The sequence below is a fragment of the Ambystoma mexicanum genome, chromosome 1p (assembly GCF_040938575.1).
Source record: "Ambystoma mexicanum isolate Mex_15411 chromosome 1p, UKY_AmexF1_1, whole genome shotgun sequence".
NCBI lineage: Eukaryota > Metazoa > Chordata > Amphibia > Caudata > Ambystomatidae > Ambystoma > Ambystoma mexicanum.
This window is the reverse complement of record NC_090921.1, coordinates 556,686,309-556,708,001: the sequence shown is the minus strand read 5'-3', so window position 1 is coordinate 556,708,001 and position 21,693 is coordinate 556,686,309. Positions and strand designations below refer to the sequence as shown.

The 21,693-nt window shown below is 47.4% G+C and overlaps 1 protein-coding gene across 1 annotated transcript in view; it reads left to right on the top strand.

Moving 5' to 3' along the window:
• REXO1 (RNA exonuclease 1 homolog) overlaps positions 1-21,693 on the top strand; it is a 1,041,135-nt gene that overhangs the window by 791,745 nt on the left and 227,697 nt on the right. Inside the window, exon 11 of the mRNA XM_069649491.1 lies at positions 18,494-18,567. Within this exon, the coding sequence (XP_069505592.1) occupies positions 18,494-18,567 (74 nt within the window). The remainder of the gene's footprint in view (positions 1-18,493; positions 18,568-21,693) is intronic.

Sequence of the window (21,693 nt, the reverse complement as noted above, 5' to 3'; positions counted from 1 at the left end):
CCAGTGGTCAAAGTGTATGACAAGAAGTGGAACTATGTAGCCTGCTGGCCTGCCCCAACTCCCCAGAAACCCCATCACCACGCCCCCCCACAATACAAATAACCAAACCAATGTGTCTGCTGTTTAGGGGAATGTTTAGTACAGTGCACGGATGTACAAGTTTCAACTTCTTCGTACACTTTTATTTTAAAACAAAACCATTGCAGAACGTTTTCTTTTGATAAAAGTATAGGAATAGTCAAATGTATTTAAAAAGAAAAGTAGAGGAGCCACGCTCCCAACCACTCCTGCCCACTTCGACCACTGGTCCCATCATGACCGCAGATTCCTTCAGTTGCCAGCCTGTTACGGGTGGGAAATGAACAGTGATGTACTCTCCAACATCTTCAATCAATGGGGCACTCCAGAGGTGGACCTCTTTGCAACTTGTTCAAACAAACCTCTTCTTTATGCGTCCAGGGATGGGCTTGGAGCGTCCTCCCTGGGGGACGCCCTCAAGATCTCGTGGGACAACATGAAAGCTTATGCTTTTCCTCCATTGCCACTGATTAATCGGTCGCTCTGCAAGCTCTGGAGCACATCGCACTCTCCTGTTGAGGGCTCCTTGGTGACCAGCAAGATTCTGGTTTTCGCAACTACAGCATCTGTCGGTCTCCCTGGCCCCCATTCAGATTGCCGCAGATTCCAGACCTCCTTCACCAGAACAATCATCAGATGTGGCACCCCTGCCCACGATCGTTCAGCTTGGCGGCTTGGTGCCAGAGTTCAGATCTTTAGCACCGTGCAGTCTGTCTGAAGACAATATGCGCATTATCCAAGCGGCCAGGAAGCCTTCTACGATGGCTCAATACAGGAGCAAATGGCTGTTTGGTATCTAGCTAAACAGCTCAATCCTAGGCATGCTTCGGTCGACACTGTGCTATTCTTTGTCTCTCATCTGGCAACCATGTTCTGTCATATAGGACTTACTTATCCGCCATTCGGCCTACCTTTGCATGGACACCTATTCCTTTTCATTGATCCAGTCATCAAAAGACATTTTGCGGGTCTTCGTCTCTTCCCGCCGGTGCGCACCCCTCATCCAAAATGGGATTTGAATGTGGTCCTCACCGCGTTATGCCATTAGCTGTTTGAACCCATGGCCACTACCGATCTTAAATACCTCTCTTGGTAGGTTGCTTTGTCTGATAGCAATAACATCAGCAAGGCGTGTAAGTGAGCTCCAAGCTCTTTCCATGGAACATCCATTCCTCACTTTCCACAGGGAGAAGGTTGTGCTTTGCCTCATCCTTTCTTCCTGCCTAAGGTGGTTACTGATTTTCATTTGAACCAATCGATCTCCTTACCGGTCGTCTTCTCTAACCTGGCATCTGATGCCGAGAGAGTTTTACATAACTTGGACGTCTGGCGAGCCCTGAAGTTTTACCTCGATAGAACAAGTGAACACAGAAGCTCCTTGCAACTTTGTCACATTCGGAGACCCGAAAGGGAAACCAGCTTCCAAAGCGTCCATCTTCCGCTAGATTGCCTCATGTATTTCAGAGGCCTATAAGATTCAGGGCCTTCAACCACCGAAAGATATCAATGCATATCTAGAGGCTGCAAAGCGGCTGCTGTTGCCTTCAAAAAGTATGTCCCTTAGGAGTCCATCGCCAAGGCGGCTACGTGGGCCTCCCCTTCAGCCTTTTGTAAGCATTACTGCTTAGACCGGAGCTCCATGGCTGATGCCCAATTTGGCCAGGCTGTTCTTAAGAACTTATTCAAGTGAAGGGGTTTTTCCATTGTGTCCTTGGGAATCTCCACCATGTATGGGGGACTATCTTACTCCTAGTCAATAGTCCCCTTTCCTCAATACGCCCGCCTGCCGTCCCCTCTAATATGTATCCTCTATTATTGCTTAAATGGTCTCAGACCTGGCGATGGAAAAGGACTGAAGTGCGATGCATGGGGTGGAGCTCAGGACTGCGGTGTTACGGCCATGTGCGGTGGCCCCACGTAAAAATAAAAGGACAAAAATGTAATTGTTGATGCTTTTTTAACAAAAGTGCTCCAGTCCCGTCCCAAAGGACAGAATGTCCCACAAGTATAGAGGAAAGGATACTATGGACTAGGAGTAAGATAGTCACTACGGTGAGTAACTATGTTAATGTCATCCAAGTACGCCATGCAGAAGTCCTTCATCCCATTCAGGACATGATTCACCATCCTTTGGAATGTAGCAGGTGCATTTTTTTTTAGCTCAAAAGGCATAACCTTAAACTGGTAAAGGATTTGTGGGTTTGAAAATGCAATTTTCTCCTTGGCATGGTCGGTTGTAGCTATTTGCCAATAGCCTTTTGTTAGGTCAAATGTACTGAGGAACTAGGCTAAACCAAGTTTGTCCACCAGCTCATCTGTCCTAGATAAAGTTGGGCATCAGTCGTGTTGACTGCATTAACAGCGCTCTATAGCCAACACAGAATCTCAACTCCTTGGATCCTGCCTTTGGCACTAGTACAGCTGGACTAGCCCATGGACTTGTAGATGGCTCCATTATCCCGAAATCAAACTTCTTCTTGACCTCTTCCTTTATGTGGGTTCTTACATGGTCTGACATCCTGTAACACCTGCTTTTGACAGACAGTCACCAGTGAGTATATCATGAAGCCCCAAGGGGTCATGTCTGGTGTCAGTGAAAACAGGGAGGCAAACTGATAAAACAGAACTTTGCACTCCTCCTGTTGTTGCAGAGTCTAACTCCTATTTTTCCATCTAAAGGCTGCCCCCTGAGAAGGTCAGGGAGAGGTTCACTCTCCTCCTCATGCTAAGAGCAAAGCTCCCTGTTCTGATCTGGATATATATGCCTTTAGGCGGTACGTGTGAAAGACCGTAGGGGCCTCCTTGGGATTGCCGAAGTCCACTAAGTAATTGACCTCCAAATTTGCCCACAACCTTGAAGGGTCCAATCTATCTGTCCTGTAAGGCCCTCTCTTGTAGGCACCATAACTAGAAATGGCTGATTTGGAGTAAACTCCACCATGTTGGCCTTCTGGTCATGCCAATGTTTAACCAGAGCCTGGCCTACTTTCAAGTTATCAGAAGCTTCTGTCATCATTTGTGTCATTCTCCTTCAGAGACTGAACACATAGTCAGTGACCCTCACTGGCTTGAGGGAAGGAGCACTCTACAAACCTTCCCTGATTAGGGCAAATGGACCTCTAACCGGGTGACCAAGAGAAGCTCCAAGGGGCTGAAACCAATCATGCTCTTCATAGTTACATTAAACCTCGCTACCAAGCCATTGCTTTGGGGATGGTAGGATGTTGAGAACTTGTAGGTCACCCCACAGTCTTTCCACGTGGCTTGCATGTAGTGGGACATAAAATCGGTCTCCCTGTCTGAGATAACCTCCTTCGGAAACCCAACCCTGGTAAAAATACCAAAGAGGGCCTTAGCCACTGCTTGAGCAGTAACAGTCCTCATAGGTATGGCTTCAGGATACCTGGTAGCATGGTATACCACAACCAATATAAATCTGTTGCATGAAGATTTCGGAGGGTCTAGGGGACCAATAATGTCAATCCCTACCCTCTCAAAAGGAACTCCATCACTGGGAGGGGCACCAAGGGTGCCAAGTTCTTGGCTCCACTCTTGCCAGAAGTCTGACACGTGACAGCTTCTACAGAATGTATCTACATCAGACCCCACCTTGAGCCAGTAGTGAAATCCTTTCCTTGGTCTTCTTAAAACTTTAGTGACCAGCTAAAGGAATCTCATGGGCTAACTATAGAAACTGGGGTCTCACCTCCTGAGGCACTACAAGTTTTGGGCTCACTGCAAAGGAGGCCATCCTCACAGTACAGCCTGTGCTTCCTTGGCTCTTGCCCATCCAGCTGGGAAGCTGCCTGTTGGCAAAGTCCTTCAAGAGTAGGACACTCTTTGACCTCTGCTGAAGTCTGCCCTAGAGGGTCCACCTTCTGCAAGCAAAGTCTGCACCTCAGGAGGGTCTTTAGGATCAACATCTCCAACATAGGGAAGGGCTTCTTCCAGCTCTTTTTTTCACCAGTGACTGATTCACCCATTTCTGGTTGTTCCTCAGACTCTGTCTCAGCTGGTGGTGGGGTCACAGGTGTGACCTTAAACTGTCCTCTCAGAGATGTCCTTGTTCTTTGCACAGGTGTGACACCTTTCTTCTTTCCCGAGACCTTGGGTTTCCCCTTTGCCTCCTTCTTTGTCCTAGAAGTAGAAGGGTGTCCTACCTGTGGACTGGAAGTTATAGGTTCCTCTGTAACTTCCCATTGAGTCACCTAAAATTCCCTCTCTGGCCAATTTAGTCTGCCCCTGCTTCCTTTTACTGGGAGGCCTGGGGGTGCTTGATAAAACTCCAAGATTTTTTAAGTCATTCCCCAACAGGACTCTCCCAGGCACATCACTTTGTACACTGACCGGAATCCTCACAGCCCTATTGTTGCACTGGATGAGAGCTGGTAGTCTAGGAATCATCTGGAGTGGGCCTCCAACAAGCATAGTGGGAGCCTTAGGTGCCTTAGTAACATCATCTGGCTTGAAGAAAGTTTCATCCACTACAGTAATGCTGGTCCCAGTGTCTCTAATGGCAGGGGTCTCCTGTCCATTCACAAGTACACTGTCCTTATTATATTCTATGGTATCGTCTGGAATAGAGTTATACATATCTACATTCTGTTGTTCCCACAGGCCCAGGGATACCAAAACACTGGCTTAGACTCCAATGGAATCTTCAGCCAATACTTGAGTTAACACTAGGCAGATGAACTTCATCCTCAGGGATGAAGGCTAAGGAAGCAGTCAGGACCCCTGAAGGTTTACCCTTGCATCTGGAATCCCTTTTCACAGGGTCAGTTGACCCACAAGCATAACATTTACCAAATGTTTTCTGGAATGGGGGCTTCTGCTTACCTCCCTCAGGTTTAGCACCAGAGGTTTCACTAGACTGTAATATTGTCTTATGTTTGTGGCCCTCTTTTGGATGGGAGGTTTTAGAATTCTCTTTGGTCATCTTTCTTGTGCTGCTTCCCCTCATGCTTTTTGTGAGTGGCCCCAGAATTCTTGAGTGGCCCTGTTGGTAAACCACAAGTCAGCAGCCTTTGCTAACTTCTTCGGATCAATCTCTTTTGAGTCAACCTAATGCTGTCTCGGCTTAGGGCAGCGGGCATCAAAAATAGACTCTAACAAAAACAGATTTCTCATTCCTTCAAAGGAGGTAACTCTGTAACCCTTAACCCAACCATCTAAACATTTGCACACCCAGGTAGTCCAAGGGGTAACATCAGTCTTTTTGAGTGTCCTAAACCTCTTAAGTTACTGGGAAGGAGTTTTCCCAAATCTGGCTATCAAAGCCAGCTTCACATTTGCATACTCCTGTCGTTCATGTTCACCCACCCCCATTACAGCAGCAGTCGCAACCTGGGTAAGCCTAGAAAAAAGCCAAGGAATCGACTAATTCCCTGTCATACCCCGATTCCCATGATTGTATTCAAAAGCACTCAACCAATCCAAAATATCAAGTTTCACATCATACATGCTCACTACTTCTTTAGGCAGGCGAGGCCTTTTGGGACTAGAAGACCTAGAAGACTCTGGGGTGGAAACATTTTCAAGAGACAATCTTCATTTCAAGAGCATGTGGCATTTCCAATTCCCTGAGCTTGATGTTTGGCTTCAGCATGAGCTTGTGGTCTTTTAAATTCCAATTCAAGTCTCATTTTCTCAAGAGACACATATTCTGGACTCAGTGATGGGCCTTGTGGGGTCCCAGTGGACATAGATTGAGGCAAAAGGGCCTGCTGAGGCATGATGGGCTCCTATCCTGGGACTCCTCTCCCTCCTCCGACTCTTCTTAGACATTAGAGTTAGACTCTGAATAATCATCCTCATTTTCAATTTCCACCTTTTCTGGATTGGTAGGAGTAACAGGCCTACTATTCAACCTTTGGTGATCTAACAACCTTGTAATCAATTCATTTTTCTTTCCTTTAACAGGGAAATTTCGGATCCTACACATTTATTTCAGGTGTTCTACGGTTGGAATGAACAGGGCTTCCTCCTTGAAGTTATCCATATTTGGCATGTTACAATTGCTATTCTAGTGGAGCTTAGCCTTGTGAAGGTTGTTGGGCAGGATTGGATGCAGTACTCTGTGGGAAACTGCACCAGCCTTGTCCTATTGCCAATAGTTAACCCAACCTTTTGTATAAGCATGTACTACACAAGTTGGTAGAGTGACTGAGCAGCCAGGCTTATCTCAATAGGGGTCAGTGTGAGCTGTAAGGTTGTAACAGAGTTTCACAGTGACACTTATTCATATAAACACTTAGACTCAAGGTTTCTTGATTAAACAATTATTAATGTAACAGTTATATAAGCCTTCAGAAGGGAGCAAAACATGTAAGACTTAAACACTTCAAAACACACTGTTTCTCTAAATCGGATGATACCCATTGGGGATGGCACACAGACACTTCCTACAACCTCAGGTGACAAATAGCTAGGCCAATGTGGACATAGATGTATAACTGCTACATTTAGAGCAATCCTGAGTATGGTGCAAAAGATTAGATATGGGAATAAAACAAAGGTTAGCAACAAATTCATAAACTAGTAAGTACTTTTTAAACCTCCAATGCAAAGTAAGTTAACCCTTTACTGGAGGAAAGGTAAATCACAAAGTCAGAGGTAAGAAGAGTCTCTCAGGGAGCCAGGACAGCCGATGTTAGTTGAGCAAAGTGTAGGGGAGCTGAAGATCTTCTTGCAGGTAAGTAAAAGTCTTGCACAATGTTTTAGAAAATGTTCGTAGAAAGGAAATCATTGAAGGGCCACAAGCTGGGAGGCTTGTGAAAGGGCAAAGCTGCAAGCAACTCTGCAAGGTTAACCGAGACAAGTCTCATGTGAGAGCTAACAAGGCTACACAACAAGAGGTATTTCCCCTTAGTTTTACAGTACCTTTGGTTTGACGAAAACTGGATCCAGCTGGCTTCTGTTCCTGTGTAGGTCTGCAGATTCTGTGTTCCTGGGCCTCAGTCGTGGAGACAAGAGGAAGGACATCTGGGGACTCCTGCGCTACGAATGAAGTCAGCGGCAGCAATGGGCAAACTTCAGATCAGCGGCACTTCGCGGTTTGCGCTCCTTGCAACTCTTGCAAATAGCACCACTGCGGTTCTCGGATACCTTAATGGACTTTCATCGCATCTGGGGTCCAGGACTCTGTTGAGGTGTCTCAGGCTTGGTCAGTCCTGCTTCATGGAAGTAAATGGGTCTTCCTGAAGCTCGGGTCTGATTTAAAAGTGATGCACTCGTTCTGGTGTTTCTCTCCCTGGCAATCGGTTCCTGCAGCAGCAATGGAAGTACAGCCAGCTACGAGAGGATGTCCGGAAGAATTTGCTTTTGGGTTGATTGGTCCCACCAACCCAAGGGGAGAAGTCGTCCGATACAGGGCTTCTTTAGTCTGAGCGAATTCTGAGCTTTTAGCAGAGCAGCTGGGCTTCTCCGGGCAAACCAACGGTCCAGGATTTGCAGCAGGCGTCTCTTCCAAGTTCTTCTTCGTATTCCTTTGTCCAGTGGTCGACTCTGCCTTCCAAGCCAAAAGCCTCGCCTTTTATGCAGGTTTCTCCCATTCATTCGCAGCCTAGCTGTCATTCACACAGCCAGCCGGCCAGTCACCTTTGGGTGCATTCCTGTTACCAAGTGGATTAAGCACAGGGATTTTCTGGCACCTCCCTCACTTCCTGCCCCTGCCAGACATGCTGGAGCCAGAGGTGGGCTTCACCAGTGAATCCCGCCAAAGACCAAACGAACCAAGGGCCAAACATGGTCATGGTAAATAGCAAGAAGGACCTTTTCAACAGGAAATGGCGAGAAAAGACGACCAGGGCCATTTTGACAATGGGCACCCATTGGTGTCTTACTGCAGCTGCAATTGCAGCCCACAGTAAAAACACACAATAGCGGCAGACCCGAGACTTTTAGGGGAATAGAGATTGTCTGCTCTGAAGTATCTGTTTACATCAAAAGCGGGTAAGCAAGCAAAGTAAAGGAAAATAAGTAAGTCTCGCAACCACACTGACGTGTTCAGGCTTGTGTTGCATATTGGACGTTTTGGCCATCATCCTAACTCTTCAAGTCCTAGCGACTGTTAAAACATCATCTGTGAAACGTGTATTGTGTACCGATATCATGTAGATTATACTACAGAACGTTACACCGAGTGCCAAACACTAAATATGTGCATGCTGGCCGCACCTTATATTAGATATTGAGACGTTGATAAAGGAAATCATCTGCATCTAGTGCAGTGGGTCCCAACGCTCTCAGCAATGCAACCTTGAAGATGAATCCACCCGCATGGGCGAGAGTGTTGAAAATTTTGTTTGACAACATAATTTCCACCAAAATAATCCCAGATTCGTGGAGAAACTCAATCATAATCCCAATCTATAAAAAAGGTGGTTGTTTGACCGCTGCCAATTACAGCCCAATCTCATTACTAGATGCAAATGGTAAAATCTTTTCAGGACTCACATTAGATGAGCTAGAGAAATGGGCTGAGTCTAAAGGAATAATCCCCAAACAACAAACTGGCTTTAGGTGAGGATTATCTACCTCCTTAAATGCCCTTATCCTAAACTGGGTTAGTATAGACTCTCTGCCAAAGGGAGGATTGCCTCTTCTCGGAGCCTGGGTGGATCTCTCCCAGCCCTTCAACACTATAAACAGAAATTGGCTATGGTGGAAATTGAAAAACTGGGCTTGCCAGACCATCTATTGGCTATCCTAATAGAACTCCACCAGAGATCCTATCTCTTTCAGAATGTCAAGCGCTGGGAACCTGTCTCGGTCAATTAATATTTAAAGAGGAGCACGCCAGGGGTGTCTAATAGCACACTTTTTGTTTATCTTGTACTTGTCGGACCTGTTTCAATGGTTGAGAGATATTGGTTTGGTTGCACCGAAAGTTGGGATTTTGAAAATCAACTGGTGGGCCTACGCCGACGATATTGTGGTCTTGGACCACACTCAAGTCGGTTTGCAACGGCTACTAACAGCTTTTACTGGTTATGCCAAGCAATTAAAAATTACCATCTTAAAACACCCATTAAGGATAACCAAATCTTATAACTGGGGAATGGATAATTTGGTAATTCCGATTACTAAAGAAGTGACCTATCTGGGTTCTCACAGTACTGCCTATCCGACCAAGGCCCATCTTCTCTCAACCATTGACTTGAAATTAATGCATTTGAGTACCCAAATGAAGAGAATTGGGCGCAATACTGTACATGTTCTATCCTTCCTGTATTGAAATTCTATGCTGGAAAAGTGATCCCTATTCTTTTTGGTTTCAAATTTAATTATCATGCTTTTGACATAGACTGGGATAAGATTGAAGGTAAAATCTGGAGAAGAGCCCTAGCACGCCCCAACTGTATACCCATTGCTTGTGTAAGATATGAATTGGGCTTAACCTCTTTGTTGGCAATGATGGAATGGAAGTGGGTACCAATATATAGGCTAATCCTAGTTCCTGCGAAATCATCTTTATATGAGGAAGTTGCATTGTCAATGAATAGTATGGACAATCGTTTTTTGAATAGATTGAGGTCTAAATGTAATGATATACTAGCCCTATCTGATGCCATAATGCAATGAAAACAAAGCAATCAATGAAGCGTATGGACTGGATAAGAAAGATTGGAAAAATTAGAGCTGCTAGTCTCCATCATTTACACCGACAGATAAACCAAGATCCTTCTTAGCCTCTTTAAAGAAATCTTTGTAACCCGTCCAGCACCCTATTATAAAATAGTGTGTGCTGGGTGCAGAAAGTTACAACATGTAAGTGAAGTCAATTTCACTTTGGTGCTCTTTGAAACAGTTTCACCAAGAGAAGGTATCTAAACCTTTGCGAAATCGGAGTCTTCCCTGTGTCACTGCACTGGCGGTGCTGTGTGTCACAATGTAAAGATGATGCCTATGGAGTTTGTCAGACTCCACAGTAAAAAAAAAAAATAGTCCAAATCATAGAAAAATACATGAGAGTGGGAAAAAGGTCTCACTCTCTCCAGGTTAGAAATTAAAAGTCCTAAAGTCCAGCAAAAAGAGCTGGGGTCTATAAAGTAGAAGGGAATAAGCACATTTCTGAGAATTCTCCCCAACAACCCTGCTTCGGGAGGGTCCTCTGGATCTTCCTGGAGCTCGGGTCCGGCTTAAAGACGATGCGCTGGTTCCTGGTGTTCCTGTCTCCTGGCACTCGGTTCCAGCAGCAGCAAAGAAGTTCAGCCAGCAGGGAGGGGGGGTTCCAGACAAGTTGGTTTTGGGGTCAGTTGGTCCCACCAACCCAAGGGAAGAAGTAGTACATTCCAGGTTTTTCTAGTCGATACGAAATTTGGAGCTTCAGCACTGCAGCAGGGCTTCACTGGGCAAACCAACGGTCCAGGAGGGTGCAACAAGCTTCTCTTTTAGTTTCCTCTTCGGTTCCTTCGTCCAGTGGTCGACTCTGCCTTCTCTCCAAGAGACCTCGCCTTTTATGCAGTTTTCTCCCATTCATTCGCAGCCTAGCTGTCACTCACACAACACGGTGGCTGTCCTCGAAGGACAGCCAGCCCACCACTCACCTTTCGGTGCATTCCTGTAACCAGAGAGACTAAGCACAGGGAATTACGGGAACCTCCCTCGCGTCCTGCACTGACGCACGCTGGACCCAGAGGCGGGTTTCAGCACTGAAGCCCGCCAAAGACAAAACGAACAAAGGCACCAAACCTGGTTTGACGCTCAGAGTGAAACACAAGACAGACCTCGCAAGCAAGAAATGGCGAAAAAAGACGACCGGGTTCATTTTGACAAAATGGGCACCCATGGGTGCAATATTGCAGCGGAGGATTCAGTCCACGGTAAAAACGCACAATGGTAGGAAAATTAAAGCACAGCAAGCAGCCATTAAATGTAGTGACGGTGACATAAAACATGTTACATGAGTAAGTAGGAAAAGTGGCTACTAAGTAACCCCCAAGTACTTCCACATAATATGGGCTGTACTGGACCTACATCGGAAAAATAGGGAAGTAAAATCAATTTCACTTTACTACGCTTGGGAATAGTAGTTTACCCAAGAAAAGGTATTTAAACCTGAAGAGAAATCCAAACGACTTCTCTGTGACACTGCACTGAAAGTGCTATATGTCACAATGCAAAAGTGATGCCAATGGAGTTTGTCAGACAACAGAACCAAAAGAAACATAGTCCAAATCAGATAAAAAATACATGAGAGAGTAAGGTCGTCTCACGCACTCCAAGATAAAACTGAAAAGTCCTTAAGTCAGCAAAATAGCTCGTGGGCTATAAGGTTGAAGGGAATTAGCACAGAAATGAGAATTCTCCCTAACACCAGCCCACCCCTGCACTGCATAGGGAAGTCCCCGTTCTGGATATTTGCCAGGTGGCAACGTGTGCGTCTTTGCACACGTTTGCCATGTATTAGTCCTTGGATTCCCTTGCAGGCCAGTATGGCTGTTTTGGTAAGGCAGTCCTCCAGTGTTTTCTGGTTTAGGTGGTGGTCTTGCTTCCTCCCTCCTCCAACGCATTCCACATCTTTGACATGTAATGTCCACAGCTGCGCACTCCGGAAACTTTTCGGCAGAGGTCGTCCTGCGTCGGGTTCATGTCCCTCGAAGGCCTTCGTCGAGGGCAACGTCACAGGATGTTATAAATAGGACGCAAGCTACCCGTAGCCTCAGTTCTGTTTTTTCTGCGAACGTGTTTACTTCGTGAGACTTGGCACACCTCGTGGGTTTTCATCGTAGAAGAGGTCTTTCTCTTCAACCCCTCCGACTCCACGGTCTGGCTTTAAGACCTGCTGGGACTGCAAGTCGAAGATGTCGCTAACTGACCCCCACCGCATTTGTTTATGGTGCATGGGCGAGTCGCACGACACCGATGACTGCTTGAAATGCCAGTCGCTGACTGCCAAGGCCTTGCAGAAGGGGAAGCTCCAGGTAGGTAGGGGCTCGAAGCCTGTTAAGTCCTGTGCTTCCAATTCCAAGGGGGTTTCCACTGATGACTCGAGAGGCAAATCTCCGCGTTGGAAGGATTCTCAGGGATCTCGGTCCCGGAGTGGTTCCCGCCACTTGTCTTCCTCGTCCCGGCAGTCGAGGAAGCGCCGTCACCAGTCGCCTTCCCCATCCTCCTCGGAGGATGGTGCCTCGAGGAAGGTTACGTGCCCTACGAAGTCCTTGACTCCGGATGAATGGGCGGCATTTAAGAAATCCATGATGGAGATTTTTCAATCGCAGGACACCGGTCCGGTCGCGCCTTCTGATGAAGCCGGCCAGGATCTGTCTCGTTCCGTGGCTTGCCCGCCTTAGGGCTCGGGGACGCGACACTCATCGGGAGCCGCCGACGTCCCGAAAGGACCAGGAATCGAAAGGTCGCAAGAGACATGTCTCTGGGTCTCGGTCCTCGTCTCCAGTGAGACCTCAGCAACCTCTTGAGGGTTTGGGGCCGGCATCGACTCGTTCAGCACTGTGTCCGTCTGTTTCGGACATCAACGCCTAGCCGTCGTATCAGCCCACCTGTGTCGAAGGCTTCAGCGATCACAACGTCGAGGTTGTCTACGCTCTTGATGCCGAAGCCTTCGACGCTATCGGCGCCTTCGGGATATATTTCTCGAAATGTGCTGTTGGAGTACCCGGATATCGTGGATCCTCCAAGGAAGGCTACGTCAAAGTCTGGTAGGCTGGTTTTGGCCTCCAGGCCTTCTTCTGTCCCCAGACCTTGGTTTCAACCCCCTGTGGATGATATTTATGAAGAGGAGGAAAGGTCTGAGGTTCAGGAACCTGGTGACCTTTATTATGATCCACTTTTTTCTGGAGACAGTTGGAGGAGTTGAGGCAGTCCCTCCATGATGCAAGCGGACTGGACACTTCCCTGGAGGTGAAATTTGGTAGACCTGAGCCTGGGGCTCATGCAGAGTCCTCTTATTGGAGACTCATGGTGTGAGTCTCAGAGTATCTGGGCTGGTCTAGTCCTCCGGAAGACTTTGTGCAGGATGATCTGATGGACAGCTTGGATCAAGGTCCGTCCTCTTACCCTGTTTTTTTCCATTTCATCTTACCTTACAGAAAAGGGTGGCAGCTGCTTGGCAGTCCCCGGAATCTCTTCCGGCTGTTAATAAGTCTTTGCACAAGAAATACCGGCCTTTTGTTAGCGACCCCAGCTATCTTCTACTCACTCCACTCCCGAGAGTTTGGTGGTTCAGGCGGCTTCGGCCACCTCGAGGAAGGCGACATACCCTACCATCCCTCCGGATAGGGACGACAAGCGCTTTGACGGTTGGGCTCAGAAGGTATTTTCTGCTGGGAGCATGGCCCTGAAATCGGCCAACTCCATGTGTGCTTTGGCAAGGTTTTCACACACACTGTGGAATTGTTTCCTTGGCTGAGCATATTTCCACGGCGGAAGAAAGGGATTGTTTCCTCGCTCACGTGCAGGACGACAAGGATGCCATGTGTGAAGCCCTTCAGTCGGGTTTGGATACAGACAGTGTTAGCCGGTCCATGGCTGCGAGCACTGTTATCCGCAGATTTGCGTGGTTGCGGAAGTCGGGGTTTGCTCCGTATGTGCATGCCCGTCTTCTCAAAATGCCGTTTGATGGCACACATTTGTTTGGCAGCAATGCTGACGAGAGCCTTGAGAGGTTGCAGACCTCAAAAGCTGCGGCGAAATCTTTTTAAGCGCTGCGGTGCGTCAACCTCTGCCTTTTCGTCCTAGGGGACAGCAGTGGAGGGGAGGTTCCTTTCGTTACTACTACTCCTTTGGTAGGACGAGAGGAGCTGCCAGTCAAAGGGGTCAATGGAAAAGTACCTATGGTGGTCTGGGAAATCGTGGTGCCAAAGCCGCTCAGGCAGCTGCCTCTTTGCCTTCAGGCACTGCTGCAGCCACTTCCAAACAGTTGTGAGGCCATGTCCCATGATTCGCCGGTTGGGAGCAGACTGTCTCAGCATCTTGAAGAATGGCGTGCCATTACTTCAGATGCGTGGGTTCTGGATACCATTACCCACGGCTACTGCCTTCCCTTCCTCATGACAATCCACCGGGGAAACTCTCTTTGAAGCTTCCGGATCCGCTCCTTGCGCAGGAAATTTTGATCCTGCTGGAGAAAGGCGCTATAGAACTGGTGCCTGTAGCGGAAGGGATGGTAATCCCCTTATTTTTTTATCCCAAAGAAAGACTGGATCATGGACTTGTGTTGGTTGAACAAATTTCTAAGGAAGGACAAGTTCAAGATGGTCACTCTTTCTCAAGTCCTCCAGGCCCTCCAACTTCAGGATTGGTTGGTGTCTCTGGACCTCAAGGATGCTTACTTCCATGTGCCGATCCATCCCGTGGACAGGAAGTACCTGAGGTTTGCGGCTGCCGACTCGCACTTTCAGTTTCGGGTCCTGCCGTTCGGATTGACCTCCGCCCAAGGTTCTTCACCAAACTCATGGTGGCGGTGGCAGCGTACCTCAGGTGAGGGGGGGATTTACATCTACCCCTACCTGGATGACTGGCTGATCCTGGCGCGCCCCACGAGCTAGTGTTTGATCATCTCGGTGTCACCTGCCGCACCGTCTACAGGCTGGGCTTCTCCCTGAATTTCAAGATGTCGCATCTGACACCTTCCCAACAGCTCCAGTACATCGGTCTGTGTTGGACACGTCCTTGGGGAAGTGGTCACCTCCCAAGGTTAGGGCTCTTCACATTGTGCAGATGGTGGACAAGTTTCACATGCCCAGAGTCTCCCGACTTTCGAATTCTTAAGGTTGCTCGGCCTCATGGCATCCTGCATTTTTCTGGTGCCAGAGGCCAGGCTGCGGATGAAATCCCTGCAGTGGGTGCTCAAGATGCAGTGGTCGCAGTTCTCAGGCAAGATGTCGGATCCCGTTCAGATTCCATTCTCGGTCTCCCATCTTCTCTGGTGTGCCAACGAAGGGAACTTGATGAGGGGGGGTACGGGGGGACAGTTTTGGTAACCGTGGCCGGAGGTGACAGTGACGGATGCTTCCCTCACAGGATGGGCCGCTCATGCCATATACTTGACGGCCAGCGGTCGTTGGTCTCCGTCGGAGTCCAGACTCCACATCAATTTGATAGAGCTGAGGGCTAGCAGACTAGCCCTGAAGGGGTTTCTGCCCTCTGTACGGGGAGGGAGGGGGAGAGTGTCCTGATCATGACAGACAAAACAGTGGCCATGCATTACCTCAACAAAAAGGGGGTAGGGTCACTTCTGTTGTGCAGAGTGGCAATGCAGCTCTGGTTCTGGGGCATCCAGCAGGAAATTTCGATCTCAGCAGTTCATCTGGCCGGAGACGAAAATGCAGCTGCCTCCCACAAGTGGGAGTTGGCTCAGGAAGTCCTTCAGGAGATCTTCGCCCTTCGGGGAACCCCACAAGTGGATCTCATCGCCACCAGTGTCAACCGGAAGTGCAAGAGATTCTGCATGAGGGAAATTCCTCCAAGAGGAGCCTTAGGAGACACGTTTGTGGTGGATTGGTCATTCCCACTGCTGTACGCGTTTCCTCCAGTCCCTGTCATTCCTCAACTGTTGTGGAGGTTACGGAGGTTCGGTTCCCACATGATCCTCATTGCTCTGGATTGGACCAGGAGAGCCTGGTACCCGGACCTTCTAGAAATGTCCATCTGTCCTCCACGCCGTCTTCCCTTCCGAGAGGATCTGCTCACATGCAAGGGGGGGGGGTCAGGTTCTGCATCCAGAGGTCAAGACTCTCAACTTTCATGCTTGGTATCTGAAAGGTTGAGGTACCAGAATTGGCACCTCCCGGATGATGTGATGGAGGTGTCGCTTTCTGCCAGGCGGCCTGCGACTAAATCCCTGTACTGTTGGCTCAAGTTCTGCGACTGGTGCAGAGATCACAATGTTGATCCTTTTCAGTGCTCCATTCCTATGGTTTTGTCTTTCTTACTTTTTTTGGCCCACAGTGGCCTTCAAGTGGGTACTATTAAAGGTTACCTGCCGGCGCTTTCTATCTTTAAGCGCTTCTCTGAAGAATGTTCTTATTTTAAGATCCCTTTGATTTCTCAGTTTCTTAAAGGACTAACTAATGTATTGCCACCGTCGCCGTTCCTGGTGCCGGTTGGGGATTCGAATTTGGTTTTGAAATTTCTCATGGGTGCTCCGTTTGAACCTTTGCACTCTTGTCTTTTGAGATTACTGTCCTTCAAGACTGTGTTCTTGGTTGTGGTTACTTCCGCTCACAGAGTGAGGGAATTGCAGGCACTTTCATCTAAGCCACCCTTTACTGTGTTTCACAAGGACAGGGTTGTACTGAGAGTCCGTCCCTCCTTTCCACCTAAGGTAGTTTTCTGAATACCATTTGAGTCAAAAGGGGGTTCTTCCATCTTTGTACCCTCCTCCTCATCCTGGTAAGGAAGAGGAGCAACTCCATCAGTTGGATCCTAGGAGAGCTTTAAGCTTCTAAATTTCTAGGATGTCCAGTGTCAGAGTGGACGATCAACTCTTTGTAGGATATGCTGGACACCGATTGGGCCAGGCTGTTACCAAACAGACCTTGTCCAGGTGGATTATCCTCACCATTACGGAATGTTATCGATTGGCGGGTAAGAACCCTCCTGATGGGTTGAGAGCTCATTCCACTAGCGGCGTGGCTACTTCCACCGCCCTCCAGAGGGGTGTTCCTATTAGGAATATTTGTGATGCTGCTACATGGTCTTCCATCCACACCTTTGTAAAACATTATTGCCTGGATACTATCCATGGTCAGGATATGGTCTTTGGGAAGGAGGTTCTTTGTTCTGCAATCTAATTGGGTACTCTAAATTATTTTCCCTCCTCCATTTACTGGTACTGCTTTGGGAGTCTGTCAGAGATGTGGAATGCGTTGGAGGACACAATCCATTCAAAGAACAAGTTGCTTACCAACTGGTAACGTTCTTTCGGCTGGATATTCCTCCAACGCATTCCACATCGCCCTCCCAGCCTGCCCCTCAAGAAAATGTCCTATGCGGTGGCAGCTTCAGTTTTACGCAAGGCTAAGTGCAGTCCAGCAGGCATCATCCTGGTGCCATACGTTCTCGGGGGGGGAAGGGGGAGGGAACTTAAACTGAGGCTACGGGCGCTGTGCGTCCTATTTATAACATCCTGTGACGTCGCCCTCGACGGAGGCCTTTGAGGGACATGGACACGACGCCATTGACGCAGGAAGCCCTCTACCAGAAAGTTTCCGAAGTGCACAGCTGTGGACATTACATGTCAAAGATGTGAAATGCGTTGGAGTAACATCCAGTCGAAAGAACGATACCAGTTTGTAAGTAACTTGTTCTTCTAAATGATGTTCCTCCCATGGATTCCTCATTGCCCCCACTACCTGCCCCTCTTTGTGGGAAGATAGCATACCATTGGTTCTATGGTCACTCCTCTTCAGAGTGCTAGGGAAAAAGTGTGGTATTGAGGACACGGGGCGCAGCACCGCTATTTATTCTGCCTCCATCATGCCCAGTGCAGAGAGCTTAGAGGCATCGGCTTAAGCCGACGTAGAGCCGTGCTTTGCCCCATGGATGTGGAAAAGATTCCAGAGAACAGCTGCGCTGGTATAGGGATATCATAGATGAGGAATCCATGAGAGCAACGTCTATCAGAAAGAACATTACTGAGAGGTAAATAATTAGTTCTTTAAGAGTAAAAAAAAGTATTCCCCATTTTATTAGTTAATTTTATTTGGCAATTAAAAATACATTTTAACTCTCCTTTTATTTCGGTCGCTGAATTTTTCTATTTTTAGAGAGTATGAGTGACTGGTATGCTGCCCATCTATCGGGTTGGGCGTAGGATTTAGGCTGTGGTATCAAGGGTTGGAAAAAGCACACCACAGCTAAGAAACAAAACGTTCCTATGCTATTTTTTAAGACTTCATAAGCCAATTCATTTCAAGCATTGAAATGGCAGCATGCAAAGTTGCTGGTGGCGAAGCAGAGTATAGCTCTTATTTATTTTTAAGTTTCGATTCCTTGAACAGTAGAGTACTGCTCTACAATAAGTACCATTGTTTTGCTACATATTCTGTTATGGTCCACTGGTCTTATGTTTTTGTCTGCTTGTAGACGTTTGTAGAGAGGTGTGTGTGCATGCCAGCTGAATGCCTGTCGCGTTGTGAAACTTCTGCTGACCTTATTACTGATCAATTTAAAAGTTCAAACTTTGCATACATCTATATGTGTGGGACAGGCTTCCTTATACAAGTCATGAGAAACATTTTGCTTAGTAAATCTGATGTACCAGTTCTTGTGAGTGTGTAACATTCCATAGCCTATCCCCATCAGTCTCCTTAAAATGACCATTGAAATTTGGTGAGTTGACGGCAGTCACATCAACAGATGCTTTCTTAGAGTTCTTATTATGTAGTAGTTTAGCAACCTGTTAGAAATGCTGTTTATTTATTTTTTTAACTGCATCTTATTTTTTCAGTGCCTGGTGGATGGGAAACGCACTATAATTGCTGTTCAGGTGCTGTGGGCTCTCCAGGATGCCAAGTTGCCAAAGTAAGTAGTGCATGTTACATGTTACCTCATAGCTGTAGTTAAATTTGGTGCAGTAAAAAAGAATATTGGATTTTTTAACGTGTTGCTTGCACCTTAATACATGGGATTTTGGCAAATATTGGTCCTATTTTCAGACACTATGCCCAAAAGGGTGGCTAATGGCTCTTTCTGAAAACTTTGTTGGATGTTGCACAATTGAAAAGGGAAACTAATCCATACAGCTATTACGCATCATTCACAAGATCAATAGTACTCCTACATGCTGTTAGGGAGAATTATCAGAAATGTGCTAATTCCCCTCTACCTTAGAGACCCCCAGCATCTTTGCTGGATTTTAGGACTTTTAATTTTTCACCTGTAGAGAGTGAGGCCCTTGTTCCCACTCTCTCATGTATTTTAAATGTGATTTGAACTCTGTGTTTCTTTAAGTATGGAGTCCACAGGCATCATCTTTGCATAGTGTCACACAGCACCTTCAGTGCAGTGGCACAGATAAATCTTTCAGATTTATCAAAGGTTTAAATACCTTCTCTTGGATAAACTACTGTTTCCGGGAGCAGTGAAGTGAAATTGACTTTACTTCTATTTGTAACTTTCTAGACCCAGCACACACTATCTTACAACAGGGTGCAGGAGTGGTTACTTAGTATCCCCTTTGTCTAGCTTCTCATGTAAAATGTTTGTTACCCTTTCCTCGATGAATGGCTGGTGGCAGTGGTTTACCTTTAACTACCGTGGTGTGCTTTTACCGCTGGCTGTGTTTGCAGCTGCAGTAAAGCACCCAAGGGTGCCGTTTTTGTCAAAATGGCCTCAGTCTTCTTTTTTCACCATTTCTTTGTGGAAAGGTCCTCCTTGAGATTTACTCTGCGCGCCAAACCAGGTTTGGTCCCTTGGTTCGTTTTGTCTTTGATGGGATTCACGAGTGAAGCCCGCCTCTGGCTCCAGGGTGTCTGACGGGGGCAGGAAGCGAAGGAGGTGCCCGAAACATCCTGTGCTCTGTCTCCTAGGAGACAAAAATGCACTCTTAGGTGATTGGCCGGCTGGCTGTCCGGCAAGGACAGCCACCCTTCTGGGTGCCTGACAGCTAGGCTAGAACGAATGGGAGAAACATGCATAAAAGGCGAGGATTTTTGGCTTGAAAGGCAGAATCGACCACTGCACAAAAGAATCCGAAGAAGAACTTGCAAGAGATGCCTGCTGCACCTCCTGGACCGTTGGTTTGTCCGGTGAAGCCCTGCTGAGTTGAAGCTCTGAATTTGTTTCCACTAGATAAGCCCTGTAAGGACGACTCCTCCCCTTGAGTTGGTGGGACCAATCCACTCCAAAGTAAGCCACCTGGACATCCACTCGAAGCTGGTTGTATTTCCACTGCAGTTGCTGCTGGAACCGAAGAGCCAGGGAGAGGAACACTAGTTTGTGTGCGTTGCTTTTAAGTTTGCCAAGAGCTCCAGGAAGATCCTCCGGACTCCCAGGAAGCAGGACTGACTGAGCCTCAGCCACCTCAACAGAGTGCAGGACCCCAGAAGCAAGGAAAGGCCAGCCAGAAACCACGGTGGTGCTATTTGCTGAGACGCGAGGAGCCGATACCCCATAGCGGCACTTGTTTGAAGATTGCCGGTTGCGAGCGGTGACCGCCCCGTTGCAGTGCAGGAGTCCCCAGAAGTCCTCCCTCTTGTCCTCATGACTGAGGCCCAGGAATAGCGAGTTCTGCAAAGCTGCACAGGAACATACATCCTCTGCTGCACTTTTTCTTAAATCCAAAGGTACTGTAAAGTCTGAGAGAACTTACCTCTTATTGTAGAGTTGCTTGCAACTTCTACTACTCACAAGTCTAAACAGCTTGTGGCCCTACATTGATTCTTCTTTTCTTCAAAGACTTCTAAAACATTGTGCACAGACTTTTCTACTTACCTACCAGAAGTGCTTCAGCTCATATAGACCTTTGCCTATTGACTTTGGCTTAACCTGTTATACTAAATGTATTGGCCTGCTTAAGAATATTTGTGATCTCTTGTTTGTTCTTATAACCTTTTCCTTTGACCAATTCCTGAGAATGTTCTAAATGCAACAGTAAGATATTAATGTCCCCAGCACCATAGCTATTGAAGTCACCTGTAGGTTGTGACTGTGGGCCATCCCAAAAGGGTCTTTACTGATTTAGAAACTAAGAGTGTGTAGTTTTGGAGTGTATTTGTGTTGCTTTTATTTTGCTCCCTTCTGAAGAAGGTTTATTCTAACTGACTGATAATAATTGTTTATTCAAGAAACCTTGTGTCTAAGTGTTTATTTGAATACTTGTCACTTTGAATCTCTGTGTAACTCCCCTACAGCTCACATTTGACCTCTCTTAAGATATCCTGGCTGCTCAACACGCTACCAACCTGTGTAGTACAGACTTATACCAAAGGTTGGGTTCCTATTGCCAGGAGGGCAGGGTTGTTGTAGTGCACCCAAAGGGTACTGCATACATTCTTGCCTAACAGGCCCCCACCAAGAGTTTCTGTGAGACTTCTCAGCTTTTTGTGAACTTTGGTCCTGTGAGCCATGGGAAGGCCTTGTCCAAGGCTTCCATTTCCAGGTGGCTCACCGCTGCATCTCACTGTCGCCGGTTGGCAAACCGACTGCTGCCTGGCCGTCTGAGAGCCCAGTCTACCTGAGCGATCCCTGCGACAACGACGTTCCTGTCTGGTGTGCTCCTGCTGAACATCTGCCGGGCTGCTACGTGGAGGTCTACGTACACCTTCACGAAATTCTACTGCGTTGACAGGGATTCCGGGGAGGAGTCCATAGTCAGCCAAGCAGTGCTACGCAACCTGTTAGCTTGAAGGTGAGCCTGGTGAGGCGGTAAGAGTATTTGCTTCTGTTGAGCCTTTCCACCTCCCGTGGTTGTTTTTGTATGTACTGCGATGTATTCTTTATTCATGAGCATATGAATCCATGCCAGACCCCAATGCTGTAGAGGGAACCAGTTGCTTACCTGTAACTTATTCTCCAGCATGGGTCTGGCATGGATTCACATGCAAACCCTCCCTCCTGCCCCTCGGCGGCCCTTCTTGGTCGTACTGCCACTTACGTGCTACCAAATCTGAAGATGGCTGCCAGAGGTGGGGTTTAGGGAAGGGGCAG